The 27,464-nt window shown below is 34.2% G+C and overlaps 1 protein-coding gene across 7 annotated transcripts; it reads right to left on the reverse strand.

Annotated features, from left to right (window-relative positions):
• Positions 1-639: 639 nt before the first annotated feature.
• On the reverse strand, positions 640-26,512 carry LOC138332079 (A-kinase anchor protein 10, mitochondrial-like). Of its 7 annotated transcripts, none has more exons than XR_011209767.1 (15): positions 26,347-26,512; positions 21,113-21,235; positions 19,372-19,446; positions 18,253-18,972; positions 17,679-17,777; positions 17,178-17,262; positions 14,060-14,320; positions 13,590-13,734; positions 10,717-10,825; positions 10,109-10,292; positions 9,901-9,980; positions 9,217-9,254; positions 8,725-8,865; positions 3,501-3,566; positions 640-1,342 (listed from the first exon to the last, which is right to left on the reverse strand). XR_011209767.1 is itself a non-coding variant. In XM_069280030.1 (14 exons), the coding sequence occupies exons 1-13, from the start codon at positions 26,375-26,377 to the stop codon at positions 8,749-8,751; spliced, it is 2,067 nt and encodes a 688-aa protein (XP_069136131.1). In that variant the 5' UTR covers positions 26,378-26,512; the 3' UTR covers positions 640-1,342; positions 8,725-8,748. The 7 variants fall into 7 exon arrangements, 2 of the variants coding, with proteins under 2 accessions (XP_069136131.1, XP_069136130.1); XR_011209765.1 differs by having other exon boundaries at positions 640-2,691; XR_011209764.1 differs by having other exon boundaries at positions 640-2,691; positions 8,710-8,865.
• Positions 26,513-27,464: the final 952 nt, after the last annotated feature.

The following is a 27,464-nucleotide window of genomic DNA, read 5'->3' on the forward strand; positions in this document are numbered from 1 at the left end:
TTACTCTCTACTCGTTTTATCGAGTATTTCTATCATGTGTTTATTTTAAAAGAAAAGTTTCGTAGTAGTCAGGATTTGACTATATACATTTTCAAAAATAAAATTTGTTTGCAGGCGTCGCCATGTCATCAATCCTGCTTTCAAACGGTGATATCTTGTGGTGTGCAAGACAGGTAGTTGTTGGTCACACGACACTAACTCCCTATATAGTATGTTCACGTCATGTCTTTTTACCAATTGTGTTTGTATTTCGTTTGTTTATATTTGGCATATACGGCGTATCGAATATCCCATTTCTGAATAGTCTTCCCAGGAATGACTATCGCCATTGGAAAAGTCGATTTTTATTTCATTTCTTCTTCTTCTTCTTCTTCATTTCTACGGGAGATAATTCAAAATGAAAAGTTTTATTTCAGTTCATATGTGAAAGTAAAGTTTGAAAATTTTGTCGAGAATTAATTTCGACGCTAATGACGCTGGTCTACGTTCAAAGTGAAAACTTCTGAAAGCCGTTAGTATAATTGAGATACAGATACAATCTTTGAGATTAAATCAAGTTTCATATTCCCAACTAGAGACTTACGTCAAATCATCCTAGTTTCCTGAAAGAGGAAAAAACACAAAAACAGGACCACCAACTTCATTTGTCGTATTTTATTAGGTTTTGATTACAAGTACATTTGTATATAGTATGGCAATGATACCAGTCAAGGCTTCTCAAGCGGTAGCTAAGTTTGAATAGCGACCGACCAAAAGGAAAATAAATTCTGATACATATGTTATAAATGTATATAAATGAAACATTTGATTTACTCCGTAACAAGCGTTATCATCCACACAAAACACGCATGCATTTAGCTCAGTCAAATACTTTACAAACTTTACATCCACGTTTGAAATTCAGACTAGCTTAAACATCATTCAACGGAAAATGCCGATAGGTTTATAATTACAATCCCACTATTTGCCGTTTATTTTAATTGGAAATACCTGTTACGGGCTATCAGGTTTGAAATATCATATATGCACATCTATAACATTTAGATTGTGAAATGAATAAGTACAAGTATTAATGATATAGTATGATAGCAAAATAAATCTCGCTGTTAAATTAACGTGATAACGTTGACTGATTTAAATTAAAAACCACTTTGTAATTTCCCCAGGTGAATAAATAAGTAATACTTTCAAAGTCCCCGCCAATGTCACTAGTAAGTGTTCCAACAGGAGGAGCGTCTTATGACGGTATATTACTGTTAAGGTAGCTCCATACTTTTGGTAAAACCATGTCATTTTTTTCCAACAGGTCTTATTTTCTTGCATTTTCATTCAAATGTCATATCTGTAATGAAAAATGGGTGTTCTCAAACTACTTTTTGAGATATTTGAGCTTAAAATATACCATCCGTACAAATTTGTTTGCCGAAAAAAGAAAAATTCATAAAAATATGTTTTCTGTAATATTTAGGTGAATGTAGTCTCAATCACGATGCACCAATTGATACACTTATTGCACATTAATTGATTTAACTTAACTACTTACTTGAATATTTTCCAAAAAATACATTCAAACATACAATGTCTTATAAGTTAACCTATGAAATGCACACAACTTAGTATTAAAGTGAACAGTCGGGCAAGGATGGCCAAAGTCGGTAAAATGGTGTGAATGTATCCAGTATAATTTCTTATGAAATAGAAATAGAATATCTCTCGTCAAAATCTGTCTGCGTACGAAGAAACTAATTTTAAGTATAGGAATCCTAAAACGTCCTCCCGGCAGCCTATATCGGTGGTTACATTTCCACGCAGCCTCGCTTTCAATGCTTCAACTTTTATTTATCTCAATGGTCAGAACTGGGAAATGTAAGCAGAACTTGACCGTCGTATTAATATGTGAGAACTTTTGGAAGGCCAATGAACGCATTTAGACTTGTTTTCTTTGCCCGACTATTCACTTTAAAGATGATTCACCGCCGACAGAACATAAACGCTACCCATAATATTAACAATGTGAACAATACCTGATGTAAAATCCTTGTTATTTGTGTCCAATTAACACTAAAAATGCATATACAATAATTTATTTTGCTTTTGGTGCACGCATTAATCCGTACTTAATTCCATATCGTGCATTGTGCCATAGAATTTTTTTCAGGACATAATTTCTTATTTGTTTTAAATATTTTTATCTTTTATTAAAATACTAAGCTCGAACTTTGCAACGATGGCAATGGTGTAAAGTAACTTTTGGAACTGAAGAAAAATACTAATTTATTTGCTATTTTTTTATAGATAAAAAATATCATTCGACGTTGGTGGAACATCTTTAAGGAAATAAGTACATTGTTTTTGATAAATTTTTGTTAGACTTTGTACCACCAGATTTCGCATTATTAGATTTTAGCACACAGCGCAATACCAAATATGCAACATATGGAATATCAAATTAATGCGTTTGAACATCTTACTATAATCTACAAGTATCACACATGCATCTGTATATCGTATTACTATTCCTTTCACAGAAGAAAAACGTGAAATGTTTATTGATGATATAACAATAGTACTAAAACGAATACTAACAACAACACCTCCGTATAATAGAAACATCAGACAAATCATAACAATGGAATAGTGCAGCATAAAACTGCTGCAATAGGTAAGTGTACAGCTGTCCGTGAGTAATACCTACAAAGGTTAAAAAATCAGGGGTAACAATAGGTAGGTCTTATAACTGTAAACCGTATTCGATCCCATAAACGCCCAGGATACTTAACAAATCTGAGGGGGCACACTTAATTCAGAACTTTCACAAATTATCCCACAAAGTCACAGATCAAGTAGATAAAGAACATATGATGTATTATATTTATCGCCGTGCATTTCATTATAAGGTGTAAATTCAAGATACCAGTAGTGTCAATATTAGTTCAAAGTCGGGGTTACTTATAGGACTGAGGGCGAATTTGGGGTCGAATATGATATACGTATTTAAAGAGATCGCACAGACGGAGAATGAATAACTTCAATCGGTATGGATGTATCCTGAAAAAGTCTTAAATGGTATGTTGAGATTTGGCACCAAATATTTATTCTGTTGAAACGTTAACTACATGTATAGGCACCAAAGGCAAATATTCTTGTATCGATTTCACGGATCCTCTCCGAGACATTTCGTAGTGTAGTATTCTCAAAATAATAGCTTAAATAAAAAAGACTTTGATGAAGATAAACGAGTCCTTTATATTTTGAGAGTAATGGAGACATAATGCTTTTGATACTGCTTATCATGGTATATAGCTATATAGGTTAGTGTTCTTATATCGATGATTTGAGAAAGGTACTTATCAAATTCAGTAACAACTGACTTCTTCAAATAGGTTAGATTTACTCTTTAAGGATAATATCAAAGACTTCAATAACAAAGACATACACGCTTCTTTTTTTTTTTGATTTTTGTTTTTATAATTTTTGTTTTTATAAAACAAAGTCGTTACCTTTAATGGAGATCACAGTATACATGTCAAAAGTTCTGCAGACTGTCTTGTTTGAAATCCACCAAACTGTGACGTTAGCAAAAATAATTTGAATATTAAGAAATATATTTGAACATTCTGTGATAATTGTCATCAGAAACAAATAACTTACCCTAGATAATTACAAGTATTTAATTATGATTTGTTTTGCCATGTCAAAATATTGAAGGCGTCATGACAACCGCTGACGTGTACGTAGCACCTCTCTGTAGCACTAGATACCAGATAACACATTTACCTTCTCATTATAGAACATTGAGAGAATATAATTCATATTATTGCACTTTATAGATAACAAAAGGTATCCGAGACCCGGGTTTTCATCCCGACCACATCAATTAAGATTATTAACGTGACATTTGTGCGCAGCACATTGTGATTGTTTGAGCGATATACTGCCCGTCTCAACAATTTCACACAAATTCCTCAATAAACAAAGTTGAGATTGTGTACAAATTCATCAATTTCCAAAACCACATGATAACGATGCAGACTAATTTAATGTATTTGTGACAGAGTAATGTTAGATTGATTGTCAGGCTTTACGATTGCTGCTTTAACTTTCAGGAAAGTATCACTTCATTAATAAACAATTAATTAAGAGAGTGAAAATGGACTAAATGGGACATGTGTTTTTATCTCTAATATTGAATAGTGTAAAGTATGTATTACTTACATACATACTACACTGATATTTATAATAACTAAAACATCAGTAGTTTAAAGATGCTGCATCACCGCTAGAACATATACAATAGTTACCTTTTGGATAATATTAGGCATATACAATAATTCATTTTGCTTTCGGTGTTGTCAGTACTTCATTCCATATAGGGCATAGTGCCTATGGTTAGTTTGAAATGCAATTAATTATTTCAAGATCTTTAATTCTGAAGAAAAATAAACTCAAACTTACCATTGATGGTAATAGTGTAAAGTATGTAACTGTTTTACTTATGAAACTCATTTTTGATGGATAAAAGTTACCGGTGAAGCACGTTAAACAGTGTAAAAACAGCAAGGACCAACATCATAGCCAGTGTAGCTAACTGTCTAATGTCCATGTGCAGAATGTAACCAGATAAGGTCCAAATGATGGAACTCGTTCTGATTTCCTCTGATACATTAATCAATACAACAGACACACACATGAGGTTATGTCATTCTTGTTACCCAGCAATAAGATAAGTATAGGACTGTACAGCAACCAATAAGACAGACCACTAACATATGGCAATGCATGCAAAGATATAACACACTGATAAACACAAATATAGCCATATTGAGATAGGTGTCAATATTGTGACTTAAGGATACATTTGTATTTGAAATTGTTTAACATTTGTGGAGACATGAAGTAATTATTACTACATTTTGTAATTACCGTGTTCGATCCAATAAGTGCCCAGGGCGTTTTGAAAAATGAAAAGGTGCGTAAAAGGACAAAAATATTGCAAACCTATACAGTTTTAGTCGTTTTTTTATGTCTGGGCAATTGACATTAAGGTCCTTAAAGGGGGAGAGGCGCTTATTGGAACTGTGTCGAATGCAGTATTTTATTTCAGTAGAAATCTGAATTTTAAAATATCATGATTGTCCTAAAAACCTTTCATCGGTATCAACATGTAAGCGGTGTTTCAAGTTTCAAATAAATCTGACTTTAACCTAAAGAGTAAAGAAATTTCGATTATGTACTGTTCATAAAGAAAGACTTTCATAGTTTCTGCGAGACCTCGATATGAAACAAACTCCAAATATATAATAGACATTACAATTTTGTGGTGGGTATTGGACACTAGTTTGACTTCATTACACATTTCTAAAATGCATACATACATATTAGGGGTGCAACGATTCATAAACCCAACCATTTGATTTGATTTGCGATTCTTACCTCATAATTCGATTATTTTCGGTTCGATGACATATTTGTTGAATCTAGAAATTAGGCTAAAATTGTGTTTTCTCATGAACTCATACAAATTACATGTAAACAAAAAATGTTTACATTAGAAGGTGTAATGACACTGTCAACTTCCTCTCAATCAAACCTCAAATATTCCCATACAGATATCATAAGGTCCGGTCTGTCAGCCTTCAATAATGTGAACACTTAAAAGTCGTTGTGATTGTTGTCATTGTTGAGTGAGAAAATCATCAGCGAATCAAATACATCATCTGGAAGGCTTTTGGTACATTACAGGAAACACAAAGGCCAAAAATCATAATTTACAGAAAAAAATCGAAAACTCAGCATAGGGATTCAAAAGTTGAATAGACATCAATGAATCACAAAAAGTATGAATCTTTACACTACTAATACATATGTATGCAAACTATTCAACAACTTTGGTATAAGGCTAGATAAGTAGCACCACAAACATAGCTACGAAATATGAAGTCACCCAATAATAATAATTAGCATGAAGACCAAAAGATCAAGATTTATCTAATTCTTCAATACATACATACGTAAATGTTTACACGTGTACAAACACATACATTTGGCCTCTCACACATTTGACTAACTTCACATAATCTCATTTTGATATATATTATCACGCATTACATATTAACATGGACAGATTTTTTATCAACATACGTGCATCCCATGTTTGTATACACATACAATCCCCACAATTAAAATATTTTCATGTGATGACAGTAAATAAGAACACAGACCAAAACTCCATGTTATTTTCTGCCTCATAAAACTCTATGACCCAGGACAATGAAAGACAACTTCTTTCTGATCTACCTATTAAAGTATCTGTAGTACCCAGAAGTACTGGACTCTCATGATCAGGCTAAGAATTAATATGATTAATCATTACAATGCAATGGCCATAACCGCGTACATTTGTCCATGGCCATAACCTCGTACATTTGTCCATGGCCATAACCTCGTACATTTGTCCATGGCCATAACCTCGTACATTTGTCCATGGCCATAACCTCGTACATTTGTCCATGGCCATAACCTCGTACATTTGTCCATGGCCATAACCTCGTACATTTGTCCATGGCCATAACCTCGTACATTTGTCCATGGCCATAACCTCGTACATTTGTCCATGGCCATAACCTCGTACATATTTGTCCATGGCCATAACCTCGTACATTTGTCCATGGCCATAACCTCGTACATTTGTCCATGGCCCGTAATTTCATGCCATAACCCGTACATTTGTCCATGGCCATAACCGCGTACATTTGTCCATGGCCATAACCGCGTACATTTGTCCATGGCCATAACCGCGTACATTTGTCCATGGCCATAACCTCGTACATTTGTCCATGGCCATAACCGCGTACATTTGTCCATGGCCATAACCGCGTACATTTGTCCATGGCCATAACCTCGTACATTTGTCCATGGCCATAACCTCGTACATTTGTCCATGGCCATAACCTCGTACATTTGTCCATGGCCATAACCTCGTACATTTGTCCATGGCCATAACCTCGTACATTTGTCCATGGCCATAACCTCGTACATTTGTCCATGGCCATAACCTCGTACATTTGTCCATGGCCATAACCCGTACATTTGTCCATGGCCATAACCCGTACATTTGTCCATGGCCATACCGTACATTGTCCATGGCGTACATTTGTCCATGGCCATAACCCGTACATTTGTCCATGGCCATTACATTGTATGCCTAACCTCGTACATTTGTCCATGGCCATAACCTTAATTTCCTAACCTACATTTGTACCCTGGCCATAACCCGTACATTTGTCCATGGCCATAACCGCGTACATTTGTCCATGGCCATAACCTCGTACATTTGTCCATGGCCATAACCTCGTACATTTGTCCATGGCCTAACCCGTACATTTGTCCATGGCCATAACCTCGTACATTTGTCCATGGCCATAACCTCGTACATTTGTCCATGGCCATAACCTCGTACATTTGTCCATGGCCATAACCTCGTACATTTGTCCATGGCCATAACCGCGTACATTTGTCCATGGCCATAACCTCGTACATTTGTCCATGGCCATAACCGCGTACATTTGTCCATGGCCATAACCGCGTACATTTGTCCATGGCCATAACCTCGTACATTTGTCCATGGCCAGTAACATTAATATTCCTAACCTAACTCATTAAAACTTGAACATTTATAATGAACTAGAATTGGAATAGTTTACATGTGTCTTCACCGGTGAATGGGTTAAGGAAATTTCTTAGCATTACTACGAAATAACCATATGTTGTGAAACTTTAACTCCTGCAATGCTTAGGTACTTTCTTAAAAAAATTATGGAATTATGATGAAACTGGAGTAATATTTTTGCATATCACCAGCTTTTATATGATCATCATAACGTTATGATTTAGATAATGATGTGGCATCAAGATTAAAAGATTTGTTCGATATGATTAAATGATTTTTCACTAGGTGTCTTAAAATGTATATAAAGAACTGGTATTTGTTTTAACTGAAAACTTATAAACATGTGACATTGTCAAGGTAACATTAAAACATTAAGCTATAATTTAATAAGAATTTTTATAGTTGGGAAAATTAGGATTGTTTTTCGTCTATAAATGAAAAACAAAATTGCACCTTGGATTATGGCACATAATGGCGGCTAAAGAATTTAAGATTCCTCGAGAAACAATATTGGAAGAGCAAGAGGAGTCATAATGTGGTGATAGTGATAGAGAAACTCAATTTATGTTTCTATATCAAGTTATCTACTTAGGAAGAATATCTTACATTTTGTCATATTTAATGAAATGAAGTTCTCTAGGAAGAATATTCTGTCATATTCATAGAAATGATCTTATATATTCAGCAATTTTCCATATCATGACTTTAAATCAAATTATCAGGTAGGTTCTGGTACACACATGTTGTGTCAGGACAGAAAATTTATAAATGTATCTTATGGAATCAATTTGCCTTATTAAAGAGAATTAATACAGGTTAGCTATAGAGTTGTGTTGAGGTTAGAGACAAAATTTCAAAGTGAAAATCATAGCAATTGTAAGAGAGAATCTTCATTTCAAATCTTCTTCAATTAATAATGATAAAACATTTTCAATGAGAATAACAAAATAATTTTAGACAGTCGATCAGAACATAACTTTGAATACAGAGGAAACCCCCCCCATCCCCCCCCCCATCCCACCACTCACCCACATCCTTACTTAATGCTATCTTACGTGTGTTAAGCACACGGCTCACTGTTAGCTTCCTTCATCCAGATCTTGCTCTGGTTTTTTTAATGCACCAATTGTCTGTGTGACTGACGTCACATCATTTATTATCATCTGAGCAATCTTTAATGCCATATCTTCTTGTTCCTAGAAAAAAAGAGAAATTATAAAACATTGGTTATGCATATTGTACATAACTGAATCGAATGGTATTTAAGAAATTTGAGAAAAATATTTTCTTTATGGAGAAAAAGAAATGTCAAAATTTTACACATAAAACATGATTATTAAAAGAGAGACATTACAAAGTATGTCCCTAACATCAGAAAGGTTACTGAACAATGACTGAACACAATACCCGGGTATGTGAACTACCTCTTAATATATACAAAACAATTGCTGAACATCAAGAAGAAACAGAAATATATAATGTAGATATATTCAATATGATTTAACACCATTAGTGTCAAAAATAAGAATGATTTTGAATTTTATCACCTTTTCTTTTGCTTTTTTTCTCTTAAAAAGTCCAGTGCCTGCAACAAGGAAATACAAAAAATTTACAAACTACATGTACAAATACAAAAAATAAACATACTACATATACATATACAAGAAATTAATATACTACAGATACAAAAATTAACATACTACATGTACAAATACAAAAAAAAAACATACTATGTACAAAGTTTTTGAAATTTTCGTATATAAAGTCAAAACAAGGAGCCACAAAGCATGGCATTATCCCCCATGCCCTGCAGTAAGTATAAAAACTCAAATACACCAATTTCGAAGTAATAATTATTCAAGTATAGCTTTAAATGCATGCGATTATTGTAAAACTGAAAAAAGATAACAGCAGGTAACAAAAAGAAACAGTAAAACAAGTTTCATGGAGCTGCATTTAACAGTTTTGGAGTTGTAGCCCGAAAACAAAATGAAACTGTAATTTTGTATTTTTGACTGAGTTTCCATGGTAACAGAAAAAATTCCAAAAATTGATGGTCCACAACAGCAAAAGGCACAACTTAGGCACTTGTCTGATATATATATTCAGAAAGTTTCATGGAGCTGCCCTGAACGGTTTTTGAGTTATAGCCCGGAAAAGAATTTCGGACGGACAGACCGAGGGAGACTAAATTAAATTTAATATCCACCGTTTAATCGTTAACAACATACCTTTTACTTTCTCCTGGTCAGGGTTGGGGTCAAACTCTGACACAAACTCCCCAAATGTGTCAACCTTTCCTAAACTCATCCTACAATGACGTGATAGAAAATTCTACATCATTACTGAACTTAAACGCATTTTGTTAAAGGGGAAAGTCATAATTCTAAACATAGCAAATCATTTCAATAATATCAGAATAAAGTAAAAACTAATTACTTTGGACTGTGTCTTTTCCATAAAAGGTCAGGGTTCAGAAGCCCAGGGTCAAGGTTCATGGCAGTGTCAAGCTTAGTCATGCTGTGACGTAGATGGCTGGTGTCCCTCGCTAAGTAGGTATTTTTGGACGATCGACTCTCACTCCCCGCGCTGTGACTACTGTGTTCAGAGGAGGCATCGCTAGCTGAAAAACAATACAGCTTGAAATCACAATTATTTTGTTATGCTTATTGGCAAGGATTTTAACATCAGGTATCTGGAAATCTTGATGCTAAACACTTCCATATAGAGTAAAACAATTTATAAAGAACCGCTAACAAAGTCAAGGTTATAACAGTACTATTCATTCTCTGGTCATTTAAGCTGATTGTAATATGTATACATTTAACAAACTATGCTTGTAACAATTAATTTTGCTGGTACCCAGAGGTTCGGTATAACAGTACATCTCTATATCACATTCAGTTTTCAAAAGCAAATGTTTAGCATAATTTGGCACTGAACTTTTATTGTTGGACTTGCCTTTATCCTATGTAAACAGAAGTGGTGGAATGTATCCAATATATTACACATCTTTTTTCTGTTCTGAATTATGTTTTTATACTGACCAGTACGTTTACGTTGCCGGGGAGGGTAATTGGCCGTTTCTACTGTACTGACCAGCTCAGACAGGTACTTGTAGTAGACATCACTGTGAAGGTATGCTGAGAAGTAGGTCTGGAAACAAATTAAACACAAAAAACTACAAAACAACTTCTATATGGCAATGCTCAATATTACATCCTGCCTTTATGTTAAAGCTGACAATGCAAGTTAAAAAGCATGCATTTGAAATAAATTTTTTTTTTTTTTTTTGAAAATTGTTTCTGAGACATTCCCCAGTTATGACAGTGTCGTATCCAAGGAAGTGGCAGCCATTTTTATTTTTGCTTTGCTTAGTTACCTTCACTGGCCAACCCCCTATATAAAGCACGGGACTAGACACACGTACGTCATTTCAAACATAACTTGTCTCGTATAGACATGCCGCGATATTGCAAATAACAATGTCAAACTGAAAATAAACACTGCACTCACCTGACAAGGTTTCATTGAAATAATACATGAATGTGTTGTCAGCTAAATTCCAAATAATATCCAAAACGAGCTAATGAAACACTTCAATATGCACTAGGTTTTACACGTACACCGACACGTGTATGTACTTGGTACAGTAGTTGTCGCTTGTTCAGGACAGGTAGTCACGTGCACATGGCCAGTCGAGTACATCGGTTACGATAACATCCGTGGAGATATGTGGACGGTTAATCATTTGGATTTCTATTCATTTGTGTGGAAATTTTATTTTGACAAACATGTAAATGACAGCTTAGAGGATTTGATGTATTTTGTTGCCAAACAAGCCCCATATACCTTTATAGGTAAGTGTTTTGTTTACGTAATAGTAGGTGATACACAGTGGACAACTGCCAGGTGTGTATGTACGTGTATAGACTGATCGCACGTGTGTCGATTCACGAGCTTTATATAGGGGTCGGTGAAAGCATCGGATACAGACAGAGCGAAAAACAAAAATGGCTGACCTCGATAGGGGGTTGTCTCATAAACGATTCTTGAAATACAAGTGTGCTTAATTTCTTTAATCTCAATTTAAAGTTTTTTAACTTGCATTGTCACTTTAACAATCATTTAAATCAGAGGTTGACTTTAGTTAACATCATATTAAATCAGAGAGGTTGACTTTATGTTAACAATCATATTTAAATCAGAGAGGTTGACTTTATGTTAACAATCATATTTAAATCAGAGAGGTTGACTTTATGTTAACAATCATATTTAAATCAGAGAGATTGAGACTCAGAGCTTGGTTTTCAGGAACTCAGATTCACATTCAATACCATATTTCCATCCAAGCTAAAAAGTGATGGAGATAAATCAGATAGTGTAAGACTTAACTTCACATTTCTCCGATTATATCTTTTCCCCCATGCCATAAAACAATGATTTAATATAAACATAAAGCAGTCTCCAAATTAAGCTTATCTTACTGATTTTTAGAATTAAGAAAGTATGAAATCCAGGATTTGGTTTATTACAGAATAATCATTTACTTTTCATTATCAAATTAGTGAACTGGAGATGATTGGCTTTAGCTGTTGTGTATATAGACAGACCTGTCTATATGGACCATCCAAGGGACAATACAGGGTTGTTATAGCCAAGTGCTTTTTATACACAAGTTAAATTATGATGAAATTGACAATTTAGGATACTAAGAAAGTAGTCTCGTTAAGCAGGTGGTCTTTATACAGAGGTGGTTAAGGCAGGTTTGACTATATAACATTACCTTTTCTATTGCTTTACCTGTATATTACATTACCTTTTCTATTGTTTTAAGGACTTTATGTCTATATTACCTTTTCTATTTTTCAAGGACTATATTTCTATATTACCTTTTTTATTGTTTTAAGGACTATATTTCTATATTGCCTTTTCTATTGTTTTAAGGACTATATTTCTATATTACCTTTTCTATTTTTTAAGGACTGTATTTCTATATCACCTTTTCTATTGTTTTAAGGACAATATTTCTATATTACCTTTTCTATTTTTTAAGGACAGTATATCTGTATTACCTATTCTATTGTTTAAGGACTGTATTTCTGTATTACCTTTTCAATTGTTTTAAAGACCATATTTCTGTATTACCTTTTCTATTGTTTTAAGGACTATATTTCTGTATTACCTTTTCTATTGTTTTAAGGACTATATTTCTGTATTACCTTTTCAATTGTTTTAAGGACCATATTTCTGTATTACCTTTTTTATTGTTTTAAGGACCATATTCGTATTTTACCTTTTCAATTGTTTTAAGGACCATATTTCTGTATTACCTTTTTTATTCTTTTAAGGACCATATTCATATCTTACCTTTTCTATTGTTTTAAGGACAGTATTTCTATATTACCATTTCTATTGTTTTAAGGAATGTATTTCTATTTTATTTTTTGTATTGTTTAAAGGACCATGTTTCTATATTACATTTTCTATTTTCAAGGACTATATTTCTATATTACCTTTTCTATTGTTTTAAAGACTATATTTCTATATTATTTTTTGTATTGTTTAAGGACTGTATTTCTATATTACCTTTTCTATTTTTAAGGACTATATTTCTATATCACCTTTTCTATTGTTTTAAGGACTATATTTCTATATTGCCTTTTCTATTGTTTTAAGGACTATATTTCTATATTACATTTTCTATTGCTTTAAGGACTATATTTCTATATTGCCTTTTCTATTGTTTTAAGGACTATATTTCTATATTGCCTTTTCTATTGTTTTAAGGACTATATTTCTATATTACCTTTTCTATTGTTTTAAGGACTATATTTCTATATTGCCTTTTCTATTGTTTTAAGGACTATATTTCTATATTACATTTTCTATTGCTTTAAGGACTGTATTTCTATATTACCTTTTCTATTGTTTTAAGGACTATATTTCTGGTTTTGGCAAAACAATCTGGAAGAGGACCTTCTTCACGACATATATTTTCCTCAACTTCAAATCGTATCTTATCATCAAACCCCAGCGGATCTGTAGCCTGTAAAGAAAAATATCTGAAAGAAATGAGAAAAAAAATTAATTCTTTTGTTGTTGTTTCAAAATATCTTCAGCCAGGAAGATACCCTATAAGGATAATATATTTGTGTGTAAATTTCAATTCTATTTCAACCTTGTAAGAGAAAATTAAACATATCACCATAGTGCACATTACTGTCATATAACAGCTCATTTAACCACAAACTTATAATTTTACTTAGATGGAAAATAATTGGGTAGAAAAACATTTATAAGAGTTATTTCCTTTTTTTTGGAGATTTAATGGGTAATCAAAATAGCGTTGTTAATTAAAAGCGTGTCACACCATTATAGGATACGTACTTGTCGTACAGCACCATGGCATCTCTCTGAGCCTCCATGCCGTCGTATTGACCTTCACAGGATGTGAGATGCTGCTGGAAGTTGTCTGTAGCCAACAGGAACTGGAGAAAATGGCTGCCTCCCTCCTGTTCTAGGTACTCCATAAAATAGAAGAGAGCGCCCTCATTGTATAACACGTCGGCGAGGTGGATCTGTGTACTAGTCAGCATGTTGATCTGATGCATGTAGTAATACTCACTCACAAGGAATTCGGCGTAAAACCTTCAATATAAATATATAAGTAAAACTCACAAGAAAGTCGGGGTTAAACCTTCAATATAAATATATAAGTAAAACTCACAAGAAAGTCGGGGTTAAACCTTCAATATAAATATATAAGTAAAACTCACAAGGAAGTCGGGATAAAACCTTCAATATAAATATATAAGTAAAACTCACAAGGAAGTCTGGGTAAAACCTTCAATATAAATTTATAAGTATAACTCACTCACAAGGAAGTCGGGGTAAAACCTTCCATATAAATATAGAAGTATAACTCACAAGGAAGTCGGGGTAAAACCTTCAATATAAATATATAAGTCTGGGTAAAACCTTCAATATAAATAAAAAGTATAACTCACAAGGAAGTCGGGGTAAAACCTTCAATATAAATATATAAGTAAAACTCACAAGAAAGTCGGGGTAAAACCTTCAATATAAATATATAAGTAAAACTCACAAGGAAGTCGGGGTAAAACCTTCAATATAAATATATAAGTAAAACTCACAAGGAAGTCGGGGTAAAACCTTCAATATAAATATATAAGTAAACTCACTCACAAGGAAGTCGGGGTAAAACCTTCAATATAAATATATAAGTATAACTCACTCACAAGGAAGTCGGGGTAAAACCTTCAATATAAATATATAAGTATAACTCACAAGGAAGTCGGGGTAAAACCTTCAATATAAATATATAAGTATAACTCACTCACAAGGAAGTCGGGGTAAAACCTTCAATATAAATATACAAGTATAACTCACTCACAAGGAAGTCGGGGTAAAACCTTCAATATAAATATATAAGTATAACTCACTCACAAGGAAGTCGGGGTAAAACCTTCAATATAATTACACAAGTAAGTAATACTCACTCAAAAGGAAGTCAGGGTAAAAAATTCAATACAATTACACAGCACTATAAAATATTGTAAGGGTACCATTATCTGGGTATTCAACAAGAGGCCAAAAGGGCCTTAACGATCATCTGGTTACATTGGCAATAGTAAAATTAATTATATATGGTGTCACTTTGTCAGGACCATGTCAGGATCATTTTCAATCTCTTTCAACAAATTTTATTTCAAACAAGAGGCCTAAGAGCCTTAACATATAGGAAATTAATTAGATATAGTGTCATGGTAGCCATCTTCGATTTGGGATCAACCAGAGATGTAACAATACTTTGTCGGGACATGTCAGGATCATTTCATGCAAGTTTCAACCAAATCACACTGGTAGAACTTGAGAAGAAGTTCAAAATGTGTTTTCAAGATGGTGGCTGTAGCGGCCATCTTGGATTTTGGATCGATCCGAAAAATAACAACACTTTGTCGGGATCATGTTAGGATCATTTCATGCAAGTTTCAGCCAAATCGCACCAGTTGAACTTGAGAAGAAGTTCAAAATGCGTTTTCAAGATGGTGGCTGTGGTGGCCATCTTGGATTTCAGATCGACCCGAAAAATAACAACACTTTGTCGGGACCTTGTCAGGATCATTTTTCTGCAAGTTTCAGCTAAATCGCACCGGTAGAACTTGAGGAGAAGTTCAAAATGTGTTTTCAAGATGGCGGCTGTGGCAGCCATCTTGGATTTCCGATCAGCCCGAAAAATATCAACACTTTGTCAGGACCATGTCAGGATAATTTCATGCAAGTTTCAGGTAAAACGCACTGGTTGAACTTGAGAAGAAGTTCAAAATATGTTTTCAAGTTGCGGCTGTGTCGGCCATCTTGGATTTTGGATCGACCCGAAAAATAACAACACTTGGTCTGGACCATGTCAGGATCATTTCATGTAAGTTTCAGCTAAATTGCACTGGTAGAACTTGAGATGAAGATCAAAATATGAAAAGTTAACGCACGGTGCACAGCGACGGACGAAACATGACGACTATAGGTCATCCTGACCCTTTGGGTCAGATGACCTAAAAATTGTAAAATATGAAAAGGAAGAGGAAATGATGAACTTTAATGCCTTTATTTTAGCTACAGAATGGTAAATGTACCATAATTTGGGCAATGTATTCCCATTAAAACACACTGTAGAATATGAAGAGATCACCAGCAAAGGATGAATTTGAACTCGGTTATTTAATTTCCTATGAGCTATAGAAATGTGTAGATTAATAGAATCTTTCCCTGCCTAGAGGGTGTGACAACAAAATCACAACACGAGGGGTGATTCATGAAAGTCTAACCCAAGGCTTGCCAAGGGTTGGACATTCAGGAATTCCCCCGAGGGTTGTGATTTTGTTGTCACAGCCTCATAGGTAGGGAATGATTACATACCAAAGAAAAAGAGGAGATAATAGCCTAAACAGAAGTATTTTCACCACCACATGAACATGGTGCCATCGCCTGCATGTCAATATTGATGACATCATCGCCAATGCACGCTACAGTCACACTGCATGAAGTCATGACCTAACGTAATTGTTTTCAGGTTCAAAAGGTTAGCGTGCACAATCTGTCATTCCCTAGCTATAGGGTTGACAGAGAAATCTCCCACAGCTAAAACCCATGACAAATCAGTGAATGGTGGAAGAATGTCTGGACTATCTCTGTTATCAGCACAAACAGCAGGTCTCTTGTTACCCAAATAGGCTTCTCTTATGGAAATGATGGAGTTCTCCAAAATGATCTTATACTAGCTTCAATCTGGAATCAAACACAGGTCTTTAGTGTGAAAAACTATGGCTCTACTGAATGCTCCACCAGCTGGGTGATGTAGACTGTATCTAACACTATGTACTACACACAATGACCCCCTCCTTTTATTGTATGAAAGTTCAACTGTGTAAGCAGACAGCTTACCTCTCAGCAGCTTGATACCACAGGTTATAATAAAATAACTTACTCTTTCTCCATTTTCTTAAAAACAAATTCCTGACAGGAGGAGAAGCACTGTGGATCAACTTGGCCGTCTTCTCTACAAATCTTGTCTGTAAGAAATTAAAAAGATAACATCAATTTACAATGACATAAGGGACGACATATCAGAATTAGGATAATGGTCCTACACCTCAGACATTAAATATTGTCTACACTCTATTTATTTAACTTATTCACCCCTGAAGACACATTTAGGTTCTTCTAAATCAAAGACTAGATCAGTCCACAATGTAATTTTAGAGGTTAATGAATTAACTCGTGAAAAATAATCTTTACAAAGTCGTACACATGGACTTAATTAACTTGAACATGGCATCACCCGGTAAAACTGGGAAGTTTTAGTATCTGAGTTAACTGTGCTTAAATATGGTGACAACAAAATAATTTGAATCAAACAGGGTCTATAATTTAAATGAATCCAAGCTTACACTGTTCAACTGGGACTCATTCTCTGTGGTCTACTTACGTATGGTTTCATTGCGTAATTCGTCCGGAGCACCAATGGGATCTGTTGCGTCATGTGACAGATATTTTTGAAAAATTTTAACAGCATCCCTCTCTATACCTTTGTAGGAAAATACAAAACAGTTTCTATATTCATAATCTAATTCAATGAAGACTGGCACACTCAGTGAGCATAATGACAGAGGTCAGTAAGTACTTTTGAGAGTTGGTTTTAGATAATCTATCCTTGCATTCAGAATCTTATCACCAGTATCTATATTATATTTTCTGGATAAGTCAAATTTCAGGAAGGTGAACTATTACCGGTATTATTACAGGTATATGTATATATATAAATAACTAATTTTTATCACAGAACTTTTTATATCCATTTTCCATGGTTCTCAATAGCTATATTAGATGAAGATCAAATCAATTTCTAAAACATTCTTACAGAAATATTTAACTACTTGTGTTTGAAGTATAAATAAAGTTTTAAAAGGTCAGCATACCTGTAGATAGTTTTGTTTGATAAGAAGCTAAATAAATTATAATATCTTGTTTAATTCCTGATGTAGATGAGAGACCATACATACTTCTTTTTAACTTATCAGCCAGATCTTCTTGTGATACTCCTCGTTTGACCTTCCTCTCCTCATCTTGTGACCCTGGCCTAGCTATCACAGTAACACTATTAGGATCGCCCTTATCCTCAGACTCCACCTCAGCCTCATCTACTTCAACACGGTCTACACCCCTGGTATCACGGCCGCCTATATCATCATGGCCTATCACAGCACCAAGCTTTGTTATGTTATCATGTCTAGAGGACTCCTCCATTGGTGGAGACGTTTCTGTCCTTTGTCCTTCCGATTCTTTATACCTAGACACAGAGTTCACAGAATCTGTCCGTGAATGATCCCTGAATTCCTGCATTTGACTAGAACATTCACTCAAAGGTGTGTTATCGTTGTTAGATACCGTACTTCCATCAATCCCCTGTGTATCGCTAGTGATCTGTCCGGGGATTATCTCCCCTGCTATGTCTGAGGACATGACCTTGATATCATCAATAGGCCTACCAGAAGACATACCTTTTTTTGCTGAATTCAAAGAATGCGTTCTTAGCCTGCTCCATGTAGAAGCTTGGAAGCTTTCAGCATCTAGCCAGAATCGTATATGTTGGGCATTTTTTATAGCATCCATATATTTTATGTATAGACTTAAGGCATCTTTGTCATTCAAGATCTCCAACAAGGTCTTGGATAATCGTGACGTGGTTTGTGTCCTTGACTGTAAAGATGTGCCACAATCACCTTAAAAATAGAAGCAATAAGTACAAAACTGAAGATAAACATTCATATTCTTACTTTATGTCAATAAAGCAAATAAATCCAACCTACAAAACTAAGGGGGAAAAATCATTCTAAATTTACATTAATATCAAATTATAATTAATATTTTATTTACGTCAACATTAATTCTAGAGAATAGTTGATTCTTTTCATGGATCAAAACTTATTTTTGTGATTTTAACTAAAACAAGAAAATACAACATCAAAAATGTTGTGGTCTCAAAAATTTAGCAATGATTAACTATCAAATTATTTTGTAGATAAAATTTTCACCATCACAATAATTACTGTCTATTTGAAGTATTCTTGATTTTCATAGTTTTATTATGATACATGTATATATATATATATATGACATACCCAAATCTGCATTCTGCAGATCTTCAGGAGAGAGTAGGAGTTTAGGAGGTCGACCTTTACCACTAGACTGACTTCCTACAAACAAAGCACAGGGACTGTCAGCAATGTGTGGTGTATAGCTGCTGATGTATATAATACTTTATTCTAGATAGAATTTAAAGTATGATGAAATATACATAAATTTATTGAAGTGATTGTGTAGCAGGTTAATAAAGCAATGCATATACACAGGCATTATGAATTCATTTGATATACCATTTTTGCAATAGTTAGCGCCCCTCTCATTTTCTGGAGAAAATTGTATATAATAATCAATAAACGCCTCAATTTCACGGATTTAACAATTTTTTACAACATGTGATGCCTCTAACATTGTATCCCATATTACATGAACTTGCGAATCTTTAACATGTGAATCACGAAATGTATTTTAAACGATAAACGGCATATGGAGGATATATCATGGTTTGGTTCACAGTATTTTTCTCTTATATCATGGTTTGCCCCACCAATTACCATCAGGAGAATCTGGAATTTTTGAGCGGTTATGAGTATCTTCCTACAAACATGGCAGCACTTTAAATACCCGAAGACACTATAGAGTTAAAAGAATCGCCTTAAAGAAACGTATCATATCGTGAGACAAGTATCGCGATACGTTTTGTATTTTTGGGGCAGGGTAAAATTGCTGCTGATTTGCAGCACTACATTTAATGAACCATAAGTACAGAAAGATTAATATGGCTGACTTTTTTTGTCAATAACTTAAATTTTGGTTTATTAATAACTGCCCCCCCCCAACCACCACCACCCTTTGTTTAGTGCTCGAACAGGTAACCGGATAACTGGTTCACGGTTCGGTTTGAGCTTGTATCCGGTTAGCATTTTAGCTGTCCGATAATTGCCATATACATTTAATATGGCAAAACACTCCTCACAGTAATGGAATTCCAGTACTAATGACCGTCTTCACATATATTAAAAAGGACATATGTGTTTTCAGAATCGCTATTTTGTGAAGAAATTAAAAGTGTTAGGACAACAGTTTTGTTATCGAAAACTGGGAACACACTAAAAGGCTTAGATTTCACTTGGCTTCGTTGCAAGCATTCCAGTAAGTATGATCGATGTGAGCAAGTGCCTTATGCAAAAGAAACCATGTGCAGAAATTAGGCCTACTTTGACATTTGAAGTTTTTACACTAATTTCCATACAACTTCATTGTTTTATAAAACAAACAAAATAAATCTAATTAAAAGCAATAATTCTTTGTGTCAAATAATTGTTTCCAGAAATATGAGAGCGATCAGGGTTTTTGTTAAAAGCAGGTTGCCGGAAAAACAGCCGTCTATATCCTAATTTACAACTGGCTATTTTTGTCATAAATAAATATTGGCCACCACAGGGGCCTGCAGCTCCCAACCACCTATTACTTTCAACCATCTATTAAAAAACTTAGTGAGAACCCTGGCGATTGTTATGGAATGCAGACTAAGTATGACAAATTCATAGCATTAATGAACGACTGTAACGTTACTTAAACAGAGACTGTTATCCGGTTACGGTTCAGTTAATCGGACCCGGTTAACCAGATAGCATTATATATTTTTACTAACCATTCCAGCATTAAAGGACAATTATTTAAGCATCCTGGGCGAATACAGTAATTATTGTTTCTAACATGGTTATAAACAATAAAGTTGATTGTCTATTAATTTATATCAGTGTTTTTTAGTCTTACCAACATCTCCATTAAAAGGGTCAGACTTTCCTACAGATACAGCACTCCTATTGGATGGCGTCCGCTTCACCGACTTTCTCCCTACACTCTCCTGATTGGGAGGAACAGACACCTTCTGTTTGTCTACAAAATCAAAATAAAATACAAATCACTGTAAAGAGCGGTTAGAAAGTCAGGATAGAGCTCGAGGTAAGCAATGAATATATATTAAATCACAGTCCCTGATAAGCTGATGGATGTCATACATATCAGAGTTTAAGGTTTGTATCAAGTAATTAATATGGGATCGTAATGAGGGTTCATTTCACAGATTTTATGAAACAAGCTTTTATTTTTAGAAACATGGCGAACATAAATTTATGACACAAAACTAGCTTAGCTATATAAAGCTACATTGCTTGTTTGTTTGTTTAATTAATTAACGTCCTGTTAACAGCTATAGTCACGTAAGGACGGCCTCCCATGCATGCGGTGTGTTGTGTGCATGTTGTGCGAGATGCATGTTTTGAGAGACTGTGGTAATATATTCATGTTGTGTCTTCTTGTATATGGGAACTGTTGCCCTTGTTATAGTGCTATATCACTGAAGCATGCCGTTGAAGACACCAAGCAACACATCCCACCCAGTCACATTATACTGACAAGCGAACCAGTCGTCCCACTTCCTGTATGCTGATTGAGCGCTAAGCAGGAGCAGAAAATACCACTTTAATAGACTTTGGTGTGTCTCGGCCAGGGGACAGAACCCAGAGCCTTCCTCACAGGGGCGAACGCTCAACTCAAGGCCAAGGATGCCAAGGGAGGCATTAGGAAAGATGAAGTTATTTAGGAAGAAGAAAAAGGATAAGATCCTAAATTTCAGATCATGCAATAGGGGCAGCAGGTACAATTCTAACCCCCTACCTGCAGGGCCCAGCTACATTGCAAAGTATCTCAACAGTATGCAATAGAAAATTTCATAAATAGACCTTTATTACTTATCATGGGGCTAATTTGTGTAATTTAATTAATGTCTTGAAATATAAATTATATGTATTTAAATGAAAAATAATTCAAAGAATCATTGTGCCAAAATTTGGTTTTGCTACTATAGGAGATTTCAGAAAAGATGGCGTGACGTCACAGAAAGTTTACATCCGGGTCCTCAAAGGTACAAACACAATATGGCGACTGATAAAAACAATAACAGATACGTACATCCCAGCTTCATAATCGATACTTTGACAAAAGTTTACGCTTTCATACTTGCAAATTCTGATTTTAAAATGGTTTCTTATTGTTTCACAGGTTACGGATGTTAACATTTTTATATTTTCATTTGTTCATTGCTAAATTTTAGTGTCGAAGCCACCTATCGAAGCGCCGCCGGGCCATCACACGTAGGCCTACCCGATTTTGTCCATACATATAAATTCAGGTTGTGAAAAGGTGTTTATGAAACGATGATCTATTTCAATGTATAATGTTTCTGGTATACACTACTGTTTTACACGTACACGTATGGCTGACGATCTCGTAAAATAATATGGCGATCTCGTAAAATAATATTTTTAATATTTCATTTTCAGCCGCTTTTATGCCATGGACTGCCGGCTGTGTTAAGTCTCAAACTGAAGTGGTATTACTTTTGGATAATTGGAATACCTATTAGGTAGACTTCATTTAAATTGATATAAATTACAGATCGTAGTACTGTAAATGCCGACCAGGATACATTGCGCACGGCTTCGAGAATCCTAAATACTCAAAGTTTTGTTTAAAAATATGAGAAAAAGAACCTACAAACTGACTCATTTGTATGTTGTAAACTAAATCCCAAAATTGATGACAAAAATAACCAGAATACGTAATTTGATGACACTAAAAATGGACGAAATTCGGGTTCTCGGCTGTACTGTAATGGCTGCCGTGGGCTTGGGGTAATCTACGAAAGCAAATGTTTAATTTTGCACTAATCACACATCGTAAAGTGTTTTATCAAGAAACACTTCGAAAACAGTAATTGCTTATAATTATATTTTGAGGGACTTTGAGTTTAATTTGTAATATCAAGTTGATAGTTGCAATATATCTGTCAAGGTTTATACGTAATGGCGACCGTGTTTTCTCGTAGCGGTCGAAAATGGAGTATAAACAGAGTAAAATATATGAATACTATAAGTTTAAATTCATATATTATTATAAAATATTTTTATTTACACTTTTTGAAATGTAAATAACGCAATAGTTCTCGGATTGGCGTTCTATTTATTACAATAAAATGTAAACTAACATCGCAAGCGGCTGTGTTCCTACAATGTTTATAAATGTGTACAGATATATATAAGAGTTGTACCTTTGAGCGCCCGGATGTACCTTTGTGTGACGTCATCGCCATCTTTTCTGAAATCTCCTATTTTTTGAAGGAAAAAAATGAAAATAACCAAAGCTCGCTCTTGCTCAGGTTTTATCACTTTTCAAGTGGCTAATTTTTGCATCCCAGGTTTGAGCGTGACATGAACACTATTATATTGATTAAATACTAAATTAGCCGATCCATTGAGTAACACAATAATTAGACATATTTAAATATATTTCCATTGATAAGTAAATAATCTAAAATAATTGATCAAATAAGAATCAAAAACATTTAGATATATGGGCTCTTTGCAGAACTGCATCTCCACCGCAGATTGAGCTTGGTAACATTCTTATTTGAAGAATGGGCAATTATATATATATAAATGTACTGTGCATTTATTACAAAAAGCTTGGGCATACCTGTCAACTTTCAGGAATTGCAATGCTGCAGAAAGCGCGTGAGCAAAATTTTCAAAAGTCCAATTGTGGTGACCGTGCTACGCGTCGCTTATCATTATAACTTATGATGTTTTACCATAAACCCTGTTTATCTTTGGCAAATAACATAGGATGGAATAATTTCAATATTTATATCCTGTAAGTTAAATCAAAGTACTCAAAGTACTGCAAATACAATGCAGCAGAAACAGAAAAATAGAATGAAATCAAATGAATTTCCAAAATCAAAATATTTAAACCATATGATAAAGACTTTAATATCAATTATTTCAAGAACATTCAACTGATCACAGAAAATACATATGTTTTGTTTGACATTTTTCAGAATTAAAGTTCCTAAATGAAAATTACAAAGAAAACAAAAATCTTCATTAAAATGAGTTTTTATCCTTAATATACTCTTGTTTCTTATGTTGCACATACACTTATTTTGGTAAAACCATGCACATATGAGGGCAGCCTTATAAGTAATTTTGCCTTTACCTCAGATCTGTGTTTAACATTCATTTAAAAACATTATTTCAAAGTACACAAAAAAGGCATATGATTAGTTTACTTTAAAACTCATATGTCTATAAGCCTTAGATAGTAAGTCCAATTTGAATTATCATTAACAGAGATTATGTAAGTTGGACAGAGGAGTCGCCAGCAGGCAACAGTTGACCTAGATGGGCTGTGTATTATATAAAACTCTGTGTATTCTATACACACTCTGTGTATTCTACCAATCAGAAGGCAGTCTTCCCATGACTACTGATTGGTCCAAAGGAATATTATTCAATGAATAGGAAATTTATGAATGGAATTTTATGAATGAAATGGTTCAAGAGGTCACCACTAGATGTCATTGTAGGGCAAGTCCTACTCAGTCCTACACATCAGTAGTAATCCGGATAGCATTAATACAAACGCTAGTCGCGTTGTATTTAAAAAATGTATCTTTCACATCAAAGGTTTTTAACATGAAAAAACAACATTTGTGTTATTAATCAAGAGTAGAAAGGGAAGGAGAAAAGGTTCTGATTATAAATTTATTTGCGCCTGCAAAATATTGAAACAATTGAAGTAACGACATCAGAAAATATGTTTGGTTGATACCAGTACTTTTCGACTTCCACTTTCAATCTCCTTCATTATCACCGTTACATTGTACTTACGTTAACCAAACCAAGTACATAACTCTACTGAAACATTTCAGTCTGTTTATAATAACTACGATCCCACGATGTGCTGATCGAGCAACTCTACCTACAATCGACAGCACTATTAGATGGCACGATCAGTAAAAAATAAGCCATTCTGTAGCAAAGTAGAATGCTTCATCACGTGATAGTCATGTGACTGCGCCATGCACAGCCAGCACTAAGTTTCGCATTTTTGACGACAGCAAAACTGCTAAGATTGTATTTCACTAGGTGTTGCAAAACATTTGTAAATTTAGATAATATGGTAAAAAAATAGAGTCTTTTCCTGAAAATATGTGTTCATGTAGACTAATTTCAACTCTGTAATCATGAACCATTTCCGGTGATGTCAGTCTAGTAGCATTCGTATAAAACTTCTTTTAATATTGTCAAACATTGTCTACTTGGCTCGGAAGAAATAAACTAATATCTCTTTACTAAATTTTGTCAAGAATATGTAGAAATTCCAGCAACTTGTTACAATAAGCAAGGTAACACCTTGACTTTAACACAGGTAAGGCACAAATATGTGATTGGTAGGATGAGCCCCTGTTGCTGCTGGCGATAATTATCGACTGAGGTGACACTAATTAATCCAACAGTCCTGACCATATGCATGGTCCGATAGCATGACCTGGGGCTCTGAAAGGGGAATTATTTAAAGGAATATTGCATGACTTTTCAAATTGCAATTGAAGAAAAAAGGTGATAACTTCAGCAATGTTTAAATACTGATTGCCTCTTTAACAGCTAAATATTTTCATATAATGAGTCGAATTTCTAACAAAACTTCTATTAAAACAAGGCAAATCCATTTTCAAAAAATAATAAATTGCAATAAATTGATAATTCTGAATAAAGGATAGTGATAACAATAAAAACACCATCATGCCTATAACTTGCCTGATTTGAACCACTAACTAACTGTCGTATTGCGCATTCCGATATCATTTATAGGAGATACATGTACGGATGTTCTTGATTAGGTCAACCGATATTAGCCTACATATTTATGTACATGTAGCTCTTCCGGGATACACGTTTTCATAAATCCGATTTTCAAAGTTTATTGTAATAAGATATTCTAGGATATCTATCAGATCAAGGGGAAACACGTAACAATAGCTGGGTATTGATCATATCCTAATTGTCCGTACTTTAACGGAGCTGATAAGATCAAGACCCTCCCCCTAAACCGATCATGTCGTCGGCTGAGTTACGGGTCATCGAAATGGAAAGGAAATAACTTACCATTTGCCGATTTCCTCTTAAAGAACGGCATTTTAACTACCCTATAAACTCTATTGAATGATTAGAGTGTTTATGCATGCTGGCAAATAAAAACATACAGTAGAAATGCGACTGAAAAAGATAAATAAACTTTTCCAGAGAAACACCTCCTGGTGGCCGCCATGTTTGTTTTCCTGATTGGTTACTAAATTTTACGGATTGACAACATCCGTATTGAATAATACGGAACGAAAAATGGACGGAATATCAAGTTATATGTATCTCTATTTTAATTATCTAGCCATTAATACATAAAACTTCATTTATTTGACATTGCGTATAAGTAGTCCTAATGTAACATAAAACTATTATTTTTAACATGTTAAAATTAGATTTGTTTTCTTGCCACGTGTAATATTATTCAAGGCGACTTCATACATGTACATATGTACATATAGTTATGTGCACCATTCAACAAGCAATCTTGCATTACGTTTCTTCTTACAAAGAGTATATTAGCTTAGTCTGTTATTTCAGGTGAGGTGTACACATGTAAAAAATCAAAATACAAATATTCTCTTTTGGATAGTGTGTTCACGTGAGTCAAGCAGAAAATATATTATTGCAATGAAACTAATCAGCATGAAGAAACTTGGACAAACATTGAGGATAAAACGACAGTCTCAAAAAAATAGAAATAAAATAAACGAAGAACTATCTAAACATCTGGTGATCTGGCCGTGTCCATGCGTTACCCTTGTACATATCAGTATGCCTACATGTGTACTCTACTAGGCATAGATAAATCTGACTTTTGATTATATGTAATTACTGTAAAGACTAAAACATGAGATGGTCTAATATTACCTGCATATGTAGCTACACGTAGACGTACGTAGTTGCTTAAACAAATGCGAAAATTTCGCCGATGCCATGCTCTAGGTACATGTAGTGTTTTGCGATCGTTTGGTCATCCCTATATTACAGTAGAAGTTTGTTTACTTATAATGATTTTTTTTATTTACAAAGTTTTATAAAATCCTAACATACATGTAGCTAATGTTTCTGTTTATTTTTCACATTTGACATCAGATTAGGCGAAATATGACATGTCAGTCGCCTAGGAAGATGAAACGTAA

Source organism: Argopecten irradians, chromosome 9, assembly GCF_041381155.1.
Source record: "Argopecten irradians isolate NY chromosome 9, Ai_NY, whole genome shotgun sequence".
NCBI lineage: Eukaryota > Metazoa > Mollusca > Bivalvia > Pectinida > Pectinidae > Argopecten > Argopecten irradians.